The 14,934-nt window shown below is 38.8% G+C and overlaps 1 protein-coding gene across 4 annotated transcripts in view; it reads left to right on the top strand.

Moving 5' to 3' along the window:
* Positions 1–14,934, top strand: part of ulk2 (unc-51 like autophagy activating kinase 2) — a 29,364-nt gene continuing 14,430 nt past the window's right edge. For 3 of the 4 annotated variants that reach the window (XR_009649597.1, XM_060887589.1, XM_060887587.1), the window contains exons 1-13: positions 1–660; positions 870–1,008; positions 3,931–4,023; positions 4,130–4,171; positions 9,999–10,031; positions 11,247–11,283; positions 11,875–12,048; positions 12,224–12,297; positions 12,397–12,498; positions 12,709–12,767; positions 13,936–14,018; positions 14,636–14,686; positions 14,777–14,865. Coding sequence is in view for 3 of the 4 variants with exons in the window: in XM_060887589.1 (XP_060743572.1) it covers positions 919–1,008; positions 3,931–4,023; positions 4,130–4,171; positions 9,999–10,031; positions 11,247–11,283; positions 11,875–12,048; positions 12,224–12,297; positions 12,397–12,498; positions 12,709–12,767; positions 13,936–14,018; positions 14,636–14,686; positions 14,777–14,865 (927 nt within the window). In the remaining variant the exon portion in view is untranslated. The remainder of the gene's footprint in view (positions 661–869; positions 1,009–3,930; positions 4,024–4,129; positions 4,172–9,998; positions 10,032–11,246; positions 11,284–11,874; positions 12,049–12,223; positions 12,298–12,396; positions 12,499–12,708; positions 12,768–13,935; positions 14,019–14,635; positions 14,687–14,776; positions 14,866–14,934) is intronic. The other variant, XM_060887588.1, reaches the window with a different exon arrangement.

Below are 14,934 nucleotides of genomic sequence, written 5' to 3'. Positions count from 1 at the left end.
CAGGAAGAGTCGGTCAGTGTGATGCTGGGACCCTGAGAAACAGCAAGAGCCTGATAATGTCTTCTTTAGTTTATTTATTATATTACAGCGAATAAAGAAAGGCGCTCGGTTAAAGATATAGGACGGAATTAATCCTGTCTTGTGAGGACTGAAGAAACTAAACAAAAAAAAAAAAAAAAAACAACAACAAAACAAACCCGAGCTGAATAATAAACACCCAGCTGGTTGTGTGGATACGTTAAAGACCATCAATGTTTTTTCCGTTATTTTCCTTTAACGGACTGTAATCGGTATCTATTCTGTTTCTGTGACACTGATACGTTACTGCACGTTTAAATCTAACGAGCGTTGAAGCTTTAAAAATGATCTTTAACATCGCACAACGATTCTGTCCGCTTTATTGTGACCTTTGGACGGTCTGAATCCTGCTATGGGCTTCACACTGACCCTGAGCTCCAGAGTCACAGACCACCTCCTCCGACACCATGTAGAAGTCCGTGTTTGTCGACTGGTTAGCGAAGGGAACACAAAGCAGCGGTTAGCTCAATGCTAACTGGGTCAGAAAAATGACAGCTTAGGCCACTAGCCTTCAACTCCCCATCTATTATTACTGCATTCTGCTGTTAGCTAACGCCTGCTCGCTTCAATACACCACAAAGGGTTAGTATTGTTAGTAAAGGAACGTGTATTTATATATATATATATATTTATATTTATTTCACATATGTTTAGTCGGCTAGCTGATTGTTTGTAGCTACGTTTGTTATATAAATGTTAAGTAGTCTAGCTGTTTTGTGGGACAGAAATGACACCGTGTTCAGGTTCAGCTCTGTGCTTTTGCTCAGCTAGTGTTTAAAACTCTCCCTCAGTCCTCCTGGTCCATTTGCTCTGTATTATCCACACACTTTGGACAGAAATATGGAGACGGTTGGAGACTTCGAGTACAGCCGAAAAGACCTGATAGGACACGGAGCCTTCGCGGTCGTTTTCAAGGGAAGACATAAAAAGGTGAGTGTCGTGTGTTTATTCCCCCCATCTGTTTCTTGTTCCCTGTTCTCTGTTCGTTAAGGCTTTCAAATGTGAATGTGAATTCTTTTCTTTCTACTGTTATTGATCGCTATAAGTATAATAAAAACACAACCGGTGTGTTTTTTTTTCCCAGCCAGTGGGGAGACACCTGCATCGTTCATTCATAAAAACAAACAGCTCAATTGAGACTCAACAGTAAACAAGCAAAAGAAAATCACTCGTTTAATACTTTATATAAAACAGCATGCGTGGAATTGACTTCTGATTAGATTTTTGTGGATATGAAAAAAATTGTAACGTCTGAAGTGAAGTTCTTGACGTATCATGACACTAGATGGTTATTCAAATGTTACATCAGCATCATTTTAGTGACGTGTGTGTGAATAATAATGAGTCAGTAATTTCTTTAAAGCTGATCTGTTAGCGGTTATTTGTGGTTGTGATCAATATCATCAGGGTAAGTTTGTCAGGTTTGAGACTCGGTATCGAGGCCAATCCTTGATTGGTAATGAATTAGATTAACAAAAAATATTTTCTTCCCCTAATTGTTGCCACAAAGGTGGAAGCACACAATTGTTTAGGATTGTTAAGTCTTTACATTGCATAGCATCGCATTTCAGCATGACCGTAGCTCTTGTGGCTGAATGAATATTATTGAATATATGAATATATATTCCCATAGTCACGCTCCAAAATCTATCGAAAAACATTCCAAGATAAGTGAAGTTTATTATAACAGCAAAGATGGAGATCTGGAATGAGATGAGGTGAGATGTTCAGGTACACCAGTGTTATGGTCAGGTCTCTGTAAACTTTTAGCCTCATAGTGTTTTTGAATGCATGTGTTCACTAGAATGACTAATGTGTTGACATTACAGATGTTGTGCTCTGACATAGAACGCAACTTGTTCTTTCGCATGTTGCTATTGCCGTAAAACCGTAAGGTTTTGCACAATTCGAGGGCTGAAGTCCTCAGAGGATGATTCAGTTTCTGTGTCTGTTTTTAACACGGGAATGTGAGCAATTGTGGTATGCGTTTGATCAGGCTGTCATGAATAGGACCCGAACAAATTAATTGAACAAGCATGACTCGTAATGTAATGATTAGGAGAAGTGTGATAAAGCTTTGACTTTTTAGTGGGATAATTGCAGTTATGATTCTGTTATTAGTTATTAGTGCTCCCACTGGATTTGCCCCACAATTCCACAACAGCCACAGCTAACAGAGTCTAGCAATATTGTTAGCAATATTTGTTGAATCATGTAGATCAGGGGACTGAATCCTCAATCTAAGAGATTTACTGCTCTTGGATACTACTTAAGCTCTTGGTTAACTGTATTTGTAAGTAAACTATCCATGATTTAAGCCAAGAAGGATGAAGCAGAAACCTGACACTTGTTTGGCTCATGGCAAGTTGTACCCTGAATAAAAAAATTCAAAACATACTAGATGTGCCAGTTTTTTTGGCAGGATTGTGTTGTGAAACCACTAACAGAGAATAGTTTATAACCACAACATGACAAGAGCACACTGACGATTAGGTGAATTGTGCACAGAAATTGGCTTATTATAATAATATATTGTTTATTATATTATATATGTTTATAATATAATATAATGAAAATGCCATGTCTGATTGATCCTGAACCAGGCCAGGACCATCGACTAATCATTGCACATTTGGGAAGTGTGGCTGATTTTTTTATTTTTTTTTCCTCATGATTTCATTTTTAGTTTGCTCGCTTATTGGTAGGATTTCAGGACTCAGGTTTTTTATACACAGTGAGAGAGAAAATGGCTAAAAGATTCCCTTGTACATTTAACAGAGTAATTATTTGGACTGTTCTGTCACACCAATGGTCTAATTCACACACCTGTCTGTATGATGTGTAGATGGTGTTGTAGTGGATGTTAGGGATGTGTTTAATCTGAAGCTCGGGAAAGACTAAATGGGCTCTTTGCTAGATTAGCTGAAGTGTAATTGATTTGACCCCAAAAAAGGCTTTTTGTGCAGAGGAGGCTGAGTCTCTATAGAAATGGCCTGTCTATGCCTTTTTGCTTCTGTTCTTTGCTGAGCAGCCTTTCATTAAAACGATCTTACTGATGTCATTCTTGCATGTAGGCAATGACCCAGTGCACACAGTAACATCTCCTATTAATATCCTCTCATAGACCTCCACTCACCTGATGCTCTGCTTCTGCTTTTCCTTTTTGAGTTACTTTTATATCACATCATTGTTGAATTCACAGATCTGCCAGGTCATAAGGTGTTAATGACATTTTTATACGTGTATATTAAAGCACATGTATAAATAGGTTCTTGCTTCTGTTATAACAGCTAACTCACAGGAAGTTTTGTTTTAAATAATCAGCCTAATAATTAACGCATGTATTGCTGTACTTTGCTGTGTGCTGTCAGTGCCAGTAACTTTTCTACCACAGTTTTCAGGACGTTGTACATTTCCGGTTTCTAAGAAACATAACAAGCTATGTTTACTTTTGGCTTATTAATATAAAGAGGTTGAGAATGAGTGACTGTTTATAGCTGCTCTAATGCAAGTGAAAACAGGAAGCAACTTGAACCTGCAGGAAACGCAACCGTATGGTAAATGGTTAAAAAGTATAATGTGTCATTGATTAATAATCATCAGCAAATTGCTGTGGTGCAAGTGGAATAAATCCCTTTAGGACATACTTTTGGTTAATGCGGTGTCCTCTGCATGGGTTATAGTGCCAAATCAGAATAAAGTAAGCGCTGAGCTATAAGGAAGGACCTATCATCGGCTTAAAATAAATTATCTTGTCATAGCCTTCATTCTGTTGTCTTTGTTTTCATTTCCTGTGAAGCATAAAAGTTTAATCAATGGCTGTCTCACTTTTTCATATCAATCCATTGTCAGAAGACAGAGTGGGAGGTGGCCATCAAGAGCATTAACAAAAAGAACCTCTCCAAGTCTCAGATTTTGCTTGGGAAGGAGATAAAAATTTTGAAGGTGAGTTCTGTTAGTCTCATTATTGTTCAAATTGTCCTTATCAGCGTTTTCGGACAACTCAGCTGTCGGGGTTTGTTACAAATGATATCCGATTTCTTCTCTCCAGGAGCTGCAGCATGAGAACATTGTGGCGCTTTATGATGTCCAGGTATGAGAACTTTACATTTAGATTTTTTTGCTGTTCATTCAAAAATCAAATTAACAAAAAACACAAAAAAGTCAAAACTAACCCTTTTTTTTTTCAGACTTTGAATAAGAAAGTCACGGGACACAAACATTAACGAAAACTACACCAAACTGCTTCTGAATTCTCAAATCTCGCAACCTAGGCTAATTTAAAGGAAAATTGTAAGACGATTTGTCCACCAGAGTGTGGTTAGGCGTCTTGAAATATTTACCTCGTAAGAAAGGTGCAAATTTATGTGTGTATGAATTGTCCAACATTCCATGTTTCATTTGTCTGGTTAAATACATGCATCTTCAGGGATTATTGGAATTTTGGCTAAAGAAATAAAATGTGTTTAACTTTTATAATTTAACTAATAAAAATATTTAATTGTTGTTATGCTGATTAATAAAATATACTTTTCTTGTAATATTATATTACAAGAAATATAATATAATAATATATATTATAATAATAACATATTATATTCTTGGAATATAATGGAAGGAGTCACTAGTATCAAAGTGAATATATTTTTCCACTGGAGAGTCTTTTTAATTCGCAGTTCATTACCAGTAAGATATAAAAAAGCTTCAGGAAACCTGATTTCTTGTCAGGAAACAACTGTTAAAAAGTGCTGTAACATAAGTTAAAACAGGAACTAACATGTCTTGTGAACATTCGGCAACATTAAATGGTGCTATAAATAGCTACAAAAAGAACTGCTGTTTGATAATAAAGTCAAAATGTAATTGTTGGCAGGGGTTTCCTCCGGGTACTCCGGTTTCCTCCCCCCGGTCCAAAGACATGCATGGTAGGTTGATTGGCATCCCTGGAAAATTGTCCGTAGTGTGTGAGTGCGTGAGTGAATGAGAGTGTTTGTGTGTGTGTGCCCTGCAATGGGTTGGCACTCTGTCCAGGGTGTATCCTGCCTTGATGCCCAATGACGCCCGAGATAGGCACAGGCTCCCCGTGACCCGAGAATAGTTTGGATAAGTGGTAGAAAATGAATGAATGAAATAATTGTTGGCAGATTGCTGTGGTATAAGGAGAAAAAAGCGCTCCTAGGATCATCCGTTAAAGAAGAATTATTAATTATTTAATAATGTCCTGGTGTGTTTTATTTCTTACATAGTGACCAACCAGGCTAGTTATCAACTAGGCTCCTCTTAAATGATATGCCCAGTTTTATCCTGAACTACGTTCATCTGAATGTTGCTGATATTAATATTGTTCAAAGGTGCTTGTATGATATGGAATGCATTAAAGACTGTTCTGAAAGAAATATTCTACATACAGCATGTAGGGAAGACATGTTTAGTGTTTTGTGGGTACGGTGGAGGATGGATACGTCACCCCGCTCGCTCTAATCCTTAGCTGAAATCAGAATCAGAATCAGAATCAGAAAGAGCTTTATTGCCAGGCATTTTTTCACATGCGAGGTTGCAGTGACAGAAGCTCCACAGTGTAACAGAATGACATATACAATATAGACAATTTGTATGTACAAATGTACAAGTGTGAAATTTGCAATGGAAATATACAATATAGCAATTTGTATGTATAAATGTACAAGTGTGAAATGTTCACTTGAAAGATACATAGTATGTGTTTTAAGTAAATAGTGTGTAAGAATAGTGTGTGTTCTGTGTATGTTAAGTGTTCATCAGATGGATTGCCTGAGGGAAGAAACTGATCCTATGTCTGGTAAAGATTGGAAAGATTGAAGTGTGCACCTATATCTACAGCTGGATGAATTAATGGGGATGCTGTGAAGCTGCCTGGGGTATAAAAGCCAGCGCTGTTGGTTTAATTGGACTCATCTGGATTCAGTAGCATGATGTCTTCTGGCTTTGAGGAGAAAATAGCCCCAGATTTCCACATGCTTGGGAGAGGAGAGCTGTTCCCAGCTCATCCCACATACAGTAACGTCCTTATATAACACTCCCACTCTGGGAACAGCAGTGCTGACCGTGGCCCTTAAGCTACACTTTTCATCCTTTAACTTTAAGCATCAGTCACTCTGTCTCGTATGCCTCCATCATATCTCCCATTCCATCACCTGATGGAAATTGAGTCTTTGTGTTGTACTCTGTATTAGACGAAAGTTGAATATATATTTTCCTGCATTCCAAATAAGATGTTGGCGGGCATAATTTGATCGGAGTGAAAAATAACGTGGCTCTGAACTGTTATTGTCGTGCCAGCTGACTGGTTTTAATGCTTTTCCACCACGTTGGAAAGGAGAAGTTGGGGCCTGCAACAGCATGCAGCGGCTCATTAGTTGCCTGTCAGGATACCACGTGCTGTGATATTTGACCGGGAGCTATAAATACACATGCTCGGTCAACTGATGGACATTATTAAAACAGCAGTGTTGGTTAGTATGTGTAAATAATGAGCTTTGATAGTTTATATAATGTAATTGTTTAGTGGAAAATTCCAACTAACAGTATAACACATACTGCAAATATATTGTACGTCCCAACAGAACTAATATGAGCCTTGATTTATTAAAACCTGCATTTTGTGTGTTGTTAAGTTTTAATATTTGATACACAAAGTCAAAGGTGTTATTGAGGACCGAGGAATCACCCACAAACTTCCTGTGCTTTCTAAGAGCTCTATGATGTCTGTTCTCAGCTACAGCTTTGTTCATCTCATTGAGAGATCAGGATTAACTTTCTTTCTCCTGCCATAGACACTTTATTGGAGGCAATGCATTTAGTGACTCGGTCTTATTTTGTCTTAAAGGACACCACTTATTTTGCATTTAAATTAAACCACTTGTGAGTTTATATTCAAGTGCGAACACCAAGCCAGCTCCAGAGCTCTTGTTTCTGTTATAAAGCAACATGAATAAGAAGCTTGAATAATAATTGTCAGCAAGAAGTCCAAGTGAATAACTTGCTGTTAAAAAACATATCCTTATACCTATTGCATAGGTTTAAAGTTTAAGAGTTAATGGTACTGTTCTCCGCTGTATTTTTTTTTCTGAATGGGGTTGTCTGAGCAGAGCAGACTTAATTATATCCCTGTAGTAAGAGCTGTATAGCCCCAATCAAAGCTCTGTGTGGTGGAGGGGGGCTCGATGCTCTGTAATAACAGGAACAGGGAGCTGTCTGCCTATATTAAGCCTACATATTCCTCTAATAGAGCAGTTAAAATGTTCAGATATATTTTTGTAACTGAAACCCATAATGTGTAGATGGAACGTTCACCTCTCAAGCACACTGTGTGATTAAAATGAACTTAAGACACGTGGGATAATAAACAGGGAGGGGTCAACGGATTAGAATAGAGAGCAAGAAAGAGGTTCGAAGTTTGTTTACTGTAAATTTGAAGAGTCACGGTCCTCCTATCGACTCATCACAGCAGAACCTGAACTTCCTGTTGTGGAACACAGTGTCCCGTCTGTAAGGGTTTGCTCCATGGTTTTCTCTCCAGTTCTTGGAAAGCAAAGGGAGGGGTTTGTGTGAACAAACACACTGTGAAAAATGAGGAGCAGTGGGGGCTCGGGTTTGTGCTTTTCAGGAATGTTACCAAGTCACATAGCTTAACACAATGTTCATCATGTTGTGCCATTATAATTTAACTACAGGTTGATATCACAGGACCTTGTTTTTGGCTATCATGCTTCCTACCATGAATCTTCTTGCTGAGATTCCCAGTGTAGGCTGTGTGTGTTTATTGGCTCCATGTGTGAAGGAGAGTTGAAAGCACAGGTTCTGATGTGTACAGTATATGGGTATGTGAACGTTTAAGAATGAATGTTTACGTACAAATGTTTTGCAACATTAAAGTAAAAAATGTCATTCTGAAGCTGTGCAAGAAAAATGCAACACTTGGTTCTGTTATTGGTAAATTTGGGCTGGTAACATTAACTCCACTTTACTGCAGGCAGCATCAAAACATCCTGTCGTTAATCATTTACTTAGAACAGCTTGTCTAGTGTTTTTTTTATTCCATTTGTCCTTATTCTTATGGTCAAAAACCATCACACCCATATGTGGGCCTTCCATAGATTGTTACATGAAAGTTGGAAGCACGTAAATGTTTAGTTGTCTTTGTATGCTGAAGCGTTATAATTTCCCTTCAGTGGAGCTGAGACTCCAACTTGTTCCAGCATGAAATTCCCCTATACACAAAGTAAGCTTCATGAAGGCAAGGTGTCCTACACAGAGCTCTGACTCCAACCCCACTGAACACCTTTAGGATGAACTGATTGCACCCAAGACCTCCTCACCCAACATCAGTGCCTGACCTCACTAATGATCTTGTGGCTGAAAGGGGCAACTGACTGCCAATGATAATGTCAATGGTTTTTCATCGGGATGTTCAGCAAGCCCATATATGCGTATATTGATAAAACAAGACCATATTGTCTTGAAAGGCTTCCAAGCTTGTAGTAGGTACACTTTAAAACCTTGTAACCCATGTACTTCATTTTTCAAGTCTCAAATAAATCGTAAATCTCTTGGCAATTGAAATAGCAGAAATGCCAGGAGATCAACACAGTTCTGTTTGTGTGTGTGTGTGTGTGTGTGTGTGTGTGTGAGAGAGAGAGAGAGAGAGAGACACTGTGTGTTTTTGGACGTAGTGCTGTTTGTTTTTAAAAAATTTTCCCAACCCACACTTGATCACCAGGTCCTATCACATCAACCCTTATGAGTGTGTGCTGTCTGAAAGTACTTGGCATCCTTTCTGAGGAGTCCAGAAAGGAAAGTGCGGCAGCTTCGCATTATCCTCACAACAGTCTGCCTCTATCCATTGGTGGACAGATTACACATATTTACCAAGCTCTTCCCTTTTTCCCATAGCCACAGCTCGCTCTTAACAACTCATATAATTGCTGACTAGTGTAAAGTACAGTTATTGACTGTCACACGTTTCCCTGGTCAGTGTTAATCCCCCTGCACATCCCATTACTGGAAACACAGTGGAATTGGAGCAGGAAGGACACTCAGCCTCATCATCAGTGTGAGGAAGAGTGGGGGAGGATGGACCAAACCGTTTAGACTAGCATAAAGTGAATCTCGGCTGGTTTAAAGCCAGGCTTGTCTGAGGAGTCATTAACAGAGAATATTTTTTCCTCTGCTGCTGAGATGAATAGTGGGTTGTATAGGTTCTGTTGCCCTCTTTGACTGAGCCAAATGAATAGTCTCGAGTTCACCTACAGCATACAAATGTGTGTGAGAAATTCAGCCTGTGAGAGGGAGTTAATGAGATTTCTAGGGAGGAACTAAAGCCAGGACAGCAGCTGGAACATTGATTGCTGTTCCTGCAGACTTTACTGTATATTCCTAACACGAAACCTGTCACATTTTCTTGTATAATAGACCACCAGGTCAGAGAATCAATGCAGTTTCTAAATAAAACTGTAGGAAAGATAGAGATTGGTAATCATATGATATTCATATCATTTGCTTGCTCTATTGCTTTCATGCTTTTCTACCGCTGTTTGTATCCCAACAATAACCTCAATCATCTGACTTTAAAATGTGTCATGCATTCAGCCCTTTTAGCTGTAATAAATGCCAGGTTTCAGAGTGGAAGATTAAAAACATGCTTGACTGCTCATATATAATAAAACATAATATGGATTTTGACCCTTGGCAAAAAGTCAGGTCTTGCGATCATCAAAACCCTGTAGGATCAGAGACAGTGTTTATGGTAACACTATATCTAGCTTTAATTTATACCCTGTCTGAGACCTCCTTTTCTATCCACCATAAATGTGTATATGGATAAAGATAAACAATGTCTGATTTGCAAATCAAGGTATAAAATGTCTTCTCTTTTCTTCCAGGAAACACCAAATTTTGTTTTCCTTGTAATGGAGGTGAGTTCATTATCCTCAGATACGTCCTCTCCTTTTTGTCTTCCTTCCTGAAGTCCTTAATGTTCATGTTAAACCTAATCACAAGACCCAGTGACCAGTGTTACTCAATACAGGAACGGTTGCAAGAAAAACAAACTGTCTACCAAACTAAAAATACCTTTCCAGGGAAGTCTATCCTGAAAAAACGAATATCAACTTTGATACTAGCTCAGTCCTGCTGATAGAATAAGTGACCACTTGAGTGTGTATGACCACAGAGATGACTCAGCTGAGTTGAGTGTTTGGTTAAGGTAATAGATGCCGGAGGATCTTTATGTTGCAATCTGACCAAGTCTATATTAATTAAGTGTTATTAGACTTAAATCTGATTCTATAACAGCACAGCAGTGACAGTACTGCAGAATTTTATAAATTTTTTTATATAATTATAATCCAGGGATGTATATGGAGGAAGAACTAAATAAACTAAGCAGAATAATAAACAGATTAAAAATATATTTATAACAATTGAGTCTTGAGTGTCAGCATGTCTCTGCCAGTACATTTTCTGCCATAAAACCGGTGTTAACTTGATAACAAACTGTAGTTGTGTCGTCCTATTAAATTCAAGAGGGGAAATAAACAAACAGTAAATTACAATTTGTAATCACAATTTTTTTTAATTTGCCATGGTACAGAGAAAAAACACACGTTGTGGGAAAACAATCAGTTTTGGTCTGGATTACATGTCAACTCCACCATCACCCCAGCACTGATAATCATCTTATAACAGCACGTCACCAGTGTTTTATCCCTTATTTAGCCAACACAGTTCTGTACTGCTGACAAGTCAATCTCATTAAACAGAGACTTTTAAGAACAGTCTGATCAGCATGGAATCTGAGTATCTTATGTCAGTGGTCCTTGCTGAAAGAGTACAGACATGTCGAAGCCTTTTGGCAGTGCCTAATGCTGTTCTGTATGGACAACTCAGAATGCATATCCTTTCTTCTTGTTACACTCTTCCTGTCATAAAGAGATTAACTGCCCATGTGCGAAGGAAGCTGTAACAGTGCATCGCTTCATATCAGTTTAATTGACGATCTCTTTACTTTGCTCTCCACCCCTCGTATTTCTAACCCCTTGTCTCTCTTCACAAATGTATGAGACTATATTTTTATATACTTTATATATTTTATATGCTGAGAATCAGAATGCATATCTTGTGTGTTACAGTTTTGTAACGGAGGAGATCTGGCAGACTATTTACAAGGTAAGCACTATAAGTTATTATTGCATGTACCCTCACATCTTTGGTAGAGTTGATAAACCTTTATGCACCGTCCTGTAGTGTACTGTAGTATATAGTGCAGTCAGTCCTAAAGGTCATCTAGCAGTGATGTCTCTTTCGGTGCCTTGTTTTGACCAGTCAGGTGACCTCCACCAAGCATTTGTTTGTGTGACTTTGTGTGCACAAGATAAAGAACAGCTGTACCTCAGTACTGTGTGTGATTGGAGTTTTTACCACTACATAACAGGCAAAAGCTACAACGTCATATGGCATGGTGCAGCATGTCTGAGCCTTGCACCCATTTGTTTGTGATAAACACTCCTAGCAGGATCCACAATGAATATTGTTGCATAGTTTTGGTACCTGCACAATGTATGTTTATCAGTCTAGAGGTTAATGGACATTAAATGCTGCAGGGTATATTTTGGAGTACTGTATGCTGTCTATAGCTGTAGTTCTCACGTGTTTCATCAGTCCTCAGAGTAGAGGGTTGGGGATGTGTGTGTGTGTGTGTGTGTGTGTGTGTGATGGGGGAATTGCTTTCTCAGCAGCATTGCCTTTCTGTTGTTCCAGCTAAGGGCACTTTGCGGGAGGACACACTGAGGGTCTTCCTCCAGCAGATCGCAGCAGCCATGCGTGTTCTCAACAACAAGGGTATCATCCACCGTGACCTCAAACCCCAGAACATTCTCCTGTCCTACACTAGCCGCAAGAAATCCAGTGTCAGTGGCATTCGAATTAAAATTGGTAATTGGATCTGTCTCACATATACTCACTACTACACTGTGCACATATGGCTAGACTGTTAAAAAACGATTATGTATGACATAGGGCATCATTCATGTGAGGGATTTCTGTCTGTACAATGCATAACATGAAGACAGTGGTGTTTTTAATAAATGCAACCTTTTGTGTTCTACAGCTGACTTTGGCTTTGCACGATATCTTCAAAGTAACATGATGGCAGCTACTCTGTGTGGTTCACCTATGTACATGGTGAGCATCATCAGGTCTAATCACACCTCAGTGCTGCTTGATACTTTGACATATTGTTTGTGTTGGTTTATTGAACATTCCCCCTGTTCTCCTGTTCAGGCTCCAGAAGTAATAATGTCCCAGAACTATGATGCCAAAGCAGACCTGTGGAGCATCGGGACTGTTATTTATCAGTGTCTCGTCGGGAAGCCACCTTTTCAGGTCAGAGTCTTGTGATAGATGTATGTCAGCCAGTTCTTTTCCTTTTTTAAGAAGACACAGGGGCCAGTTTTTTTCTTAGTAGCATTGTGAAGACCACAGTGTTGGTGTATTCTAATATCAAGTCATTGTGGTAGAACAGATTTGCTGTAATTCAGCCAAATGCCTGGCAATGTATGTACCAGAATCTTTTTTTCTGCTCTGTTCCTATAGGCGAACAGCCCACAAGACCTGAGGATGTTCTATGAGAAAAATAAGACACTGGTGCCAAAGTAAGCAGTAGCATTACTCAAAAGACGGTTACTGGAGGAGATAAAACTCATAAAATTCAAAGCTAGACTAATCAGAATCAGAAAGATCTTTATTGCCAACTATGTTTTCACATACGATGAATTTGTTCTAGTACAGAAGCTCCACAGTGTAAACAGAATGGCATTGACTAGACATGAACACATATATAATATAATATAGACAGTTGTATGTACAGTGGAAAAAATGTGCAAATTGAAATATAAATGTGCAAATTGAAATATAAATAAGTAAGTATGTATTTTAAGTAAATAATGTAAAAATAGTGTTGTGTGTTTTGTGTATGTAATACAGCTTCTATTTTCATCATAACTTAAAGGCAGGGTCTCCGATTTTTGAAAGCCAATGTTGACATATAAAATCACCAAAACGAACGTGCCACTAACCCAAATGGGTCCCACCCCTGTATTGATAGCTCCGCCCACACATACTTACGTAACCCAGGCGTAACTACTGGAAAGAAATGTGTCTTTATCATAGCTGAAGGGAAGAACAATACGATTGCAGATAAACAAACAAGCAAAAATGACACACAAGCGTAATAATGGAAAGGATGGCAATATTAGTTCTATGAAACAAAGCAAAACCAACGTTACTCACCTATCGAGAAGGAAAAAAGCACCTCGGCGTCTTAAGTAAAGTTTGCACAGATTCGAGTTTCCCGAGTCAATAACTCCTGAGCTAAACGCTGTTACTAGCAAAACATGGTTGCAGCTGCCTCTCTACATTACTACGATGGAAAACAGGTGTTATTTGTGTAGTAACAGTGTTTAGCTCAGGAGTTATTGACTCGGGAAACTCCAATCTGTGAATATGTAGCCAACTTCCTGCTCCTTCAGTTCTCTCCAGCGCTGGAAAGCTGATCCTATATTAACACGTCCTACTTCGTGCCTTATCGTAAGCCTTTCTTCGTTTACTTTATTTGTTTTTATCCTCCATGTCAATGTTAAAACCGCTTTCTGCTAATGTCTCACATGCGCACTGAACACTCTTCGCCCATATTGACAAGACAAGCCTGTTTCTGCTCTTTGGCTACACGTTTGTTTTGATTTTTGTTTAGTTTTCGTTTTCTGAAGCATTTCTCAAAAATCTGAGACCCTACCTTTAAGAGCTCTTCCTTCCTGCTTTTAGCATCCCAAGGGAAACATCTCCCCCCCTTGCTGAACTACTGTTGGGTTTACTACAGAGGAATCAGAAGGACCGAATGGATTTTGGTACGTGCAGATTGTCTACATGTACAGTATATTGGGCTGTGATTTAATGCATTGCTTATTATCATTCATTTTATTGAAATGTGCATTTTTCAATATATGGCACATTTCCAGCTTTTATGGAACCCAAAAACTTTTCAACATTAACTTTGGCCCAAGGCAACAAACCTGATTTTGGTTCATGGGCTGCAATTCCATAAAGCATTTTATTTCCTGCCTCATAGTGACTGAGACTATTCCCTGTGTTTAGCAAATGAGCAATTACTAAAGGATGTTTTCTATTAGACGCAGAAATGCATGACTGGTGAAGTAGAACATTTCACCGCACTTTTGCTTTTACCCAAATTTAGAATGTTGTGAATGTTGCAAAGCATGAAATTGATCTCTGTAGAAAGTTACATTATTGTTAGCATCACATTTGAATCAGTGGAGAACAACGCAACTCCAGTCTCAAGCTCCTTTTGGTCCTCTTTGTTGTGCCATGTTATATTGTGATTCTGCTCCCTACAGTGAAGTGAAGACTCAAAATCCTTTCCACAAGGACTGTGTAGGTCTTGTTTAGGAGATTTGGAAATGCCTGTTGATTCTCACTGCACTCTCCTCTTTTATAATTCTTTTAGACACATTCTTCAGCCATCCCTTCTTGGAGCAAACATCAAACATCAAAAAATGTGAGAATAATGATCACACAGAAACATGTTTTAGAGCCAGAGAACTGTTGACCTGATAACTAAATGGGTGCTTGCTCTCTTTTCTCTCAGCTTGCCCTGTGCCAGTTCCTGCATGCCCTAGCTCCGTATTGGAGAGCACTTGTGGCAGCTCGCCCTCCTGCCGTTATGCCTCACCTCCGGTGAGTTAATCACTTCATCCCATTTAAACTGTCATGCCACTGCAGATGTTCTGCACTGTTAGGTGATCG

The sequence above is a fragment of the Tachysurus vachellii genome, chromosome 15 (assembly GCF_030014155.1).
Source record: "Tachysurus vachellii isolate PV-2020 chromosome 15, HZAU_Pvac_v1, whole genome shotgun sequence".
Classification (NCBI taxonomy): domain Eukaryota; kingdom Metazoa; phylum Chordata; class Actinopteri; order Siluriformes; family Bagridae; genus Tachysurus; species Tachysurus vachellii.
This window is presented reverse-complemented; position numbering and strand designations above follow the sequence as displayed.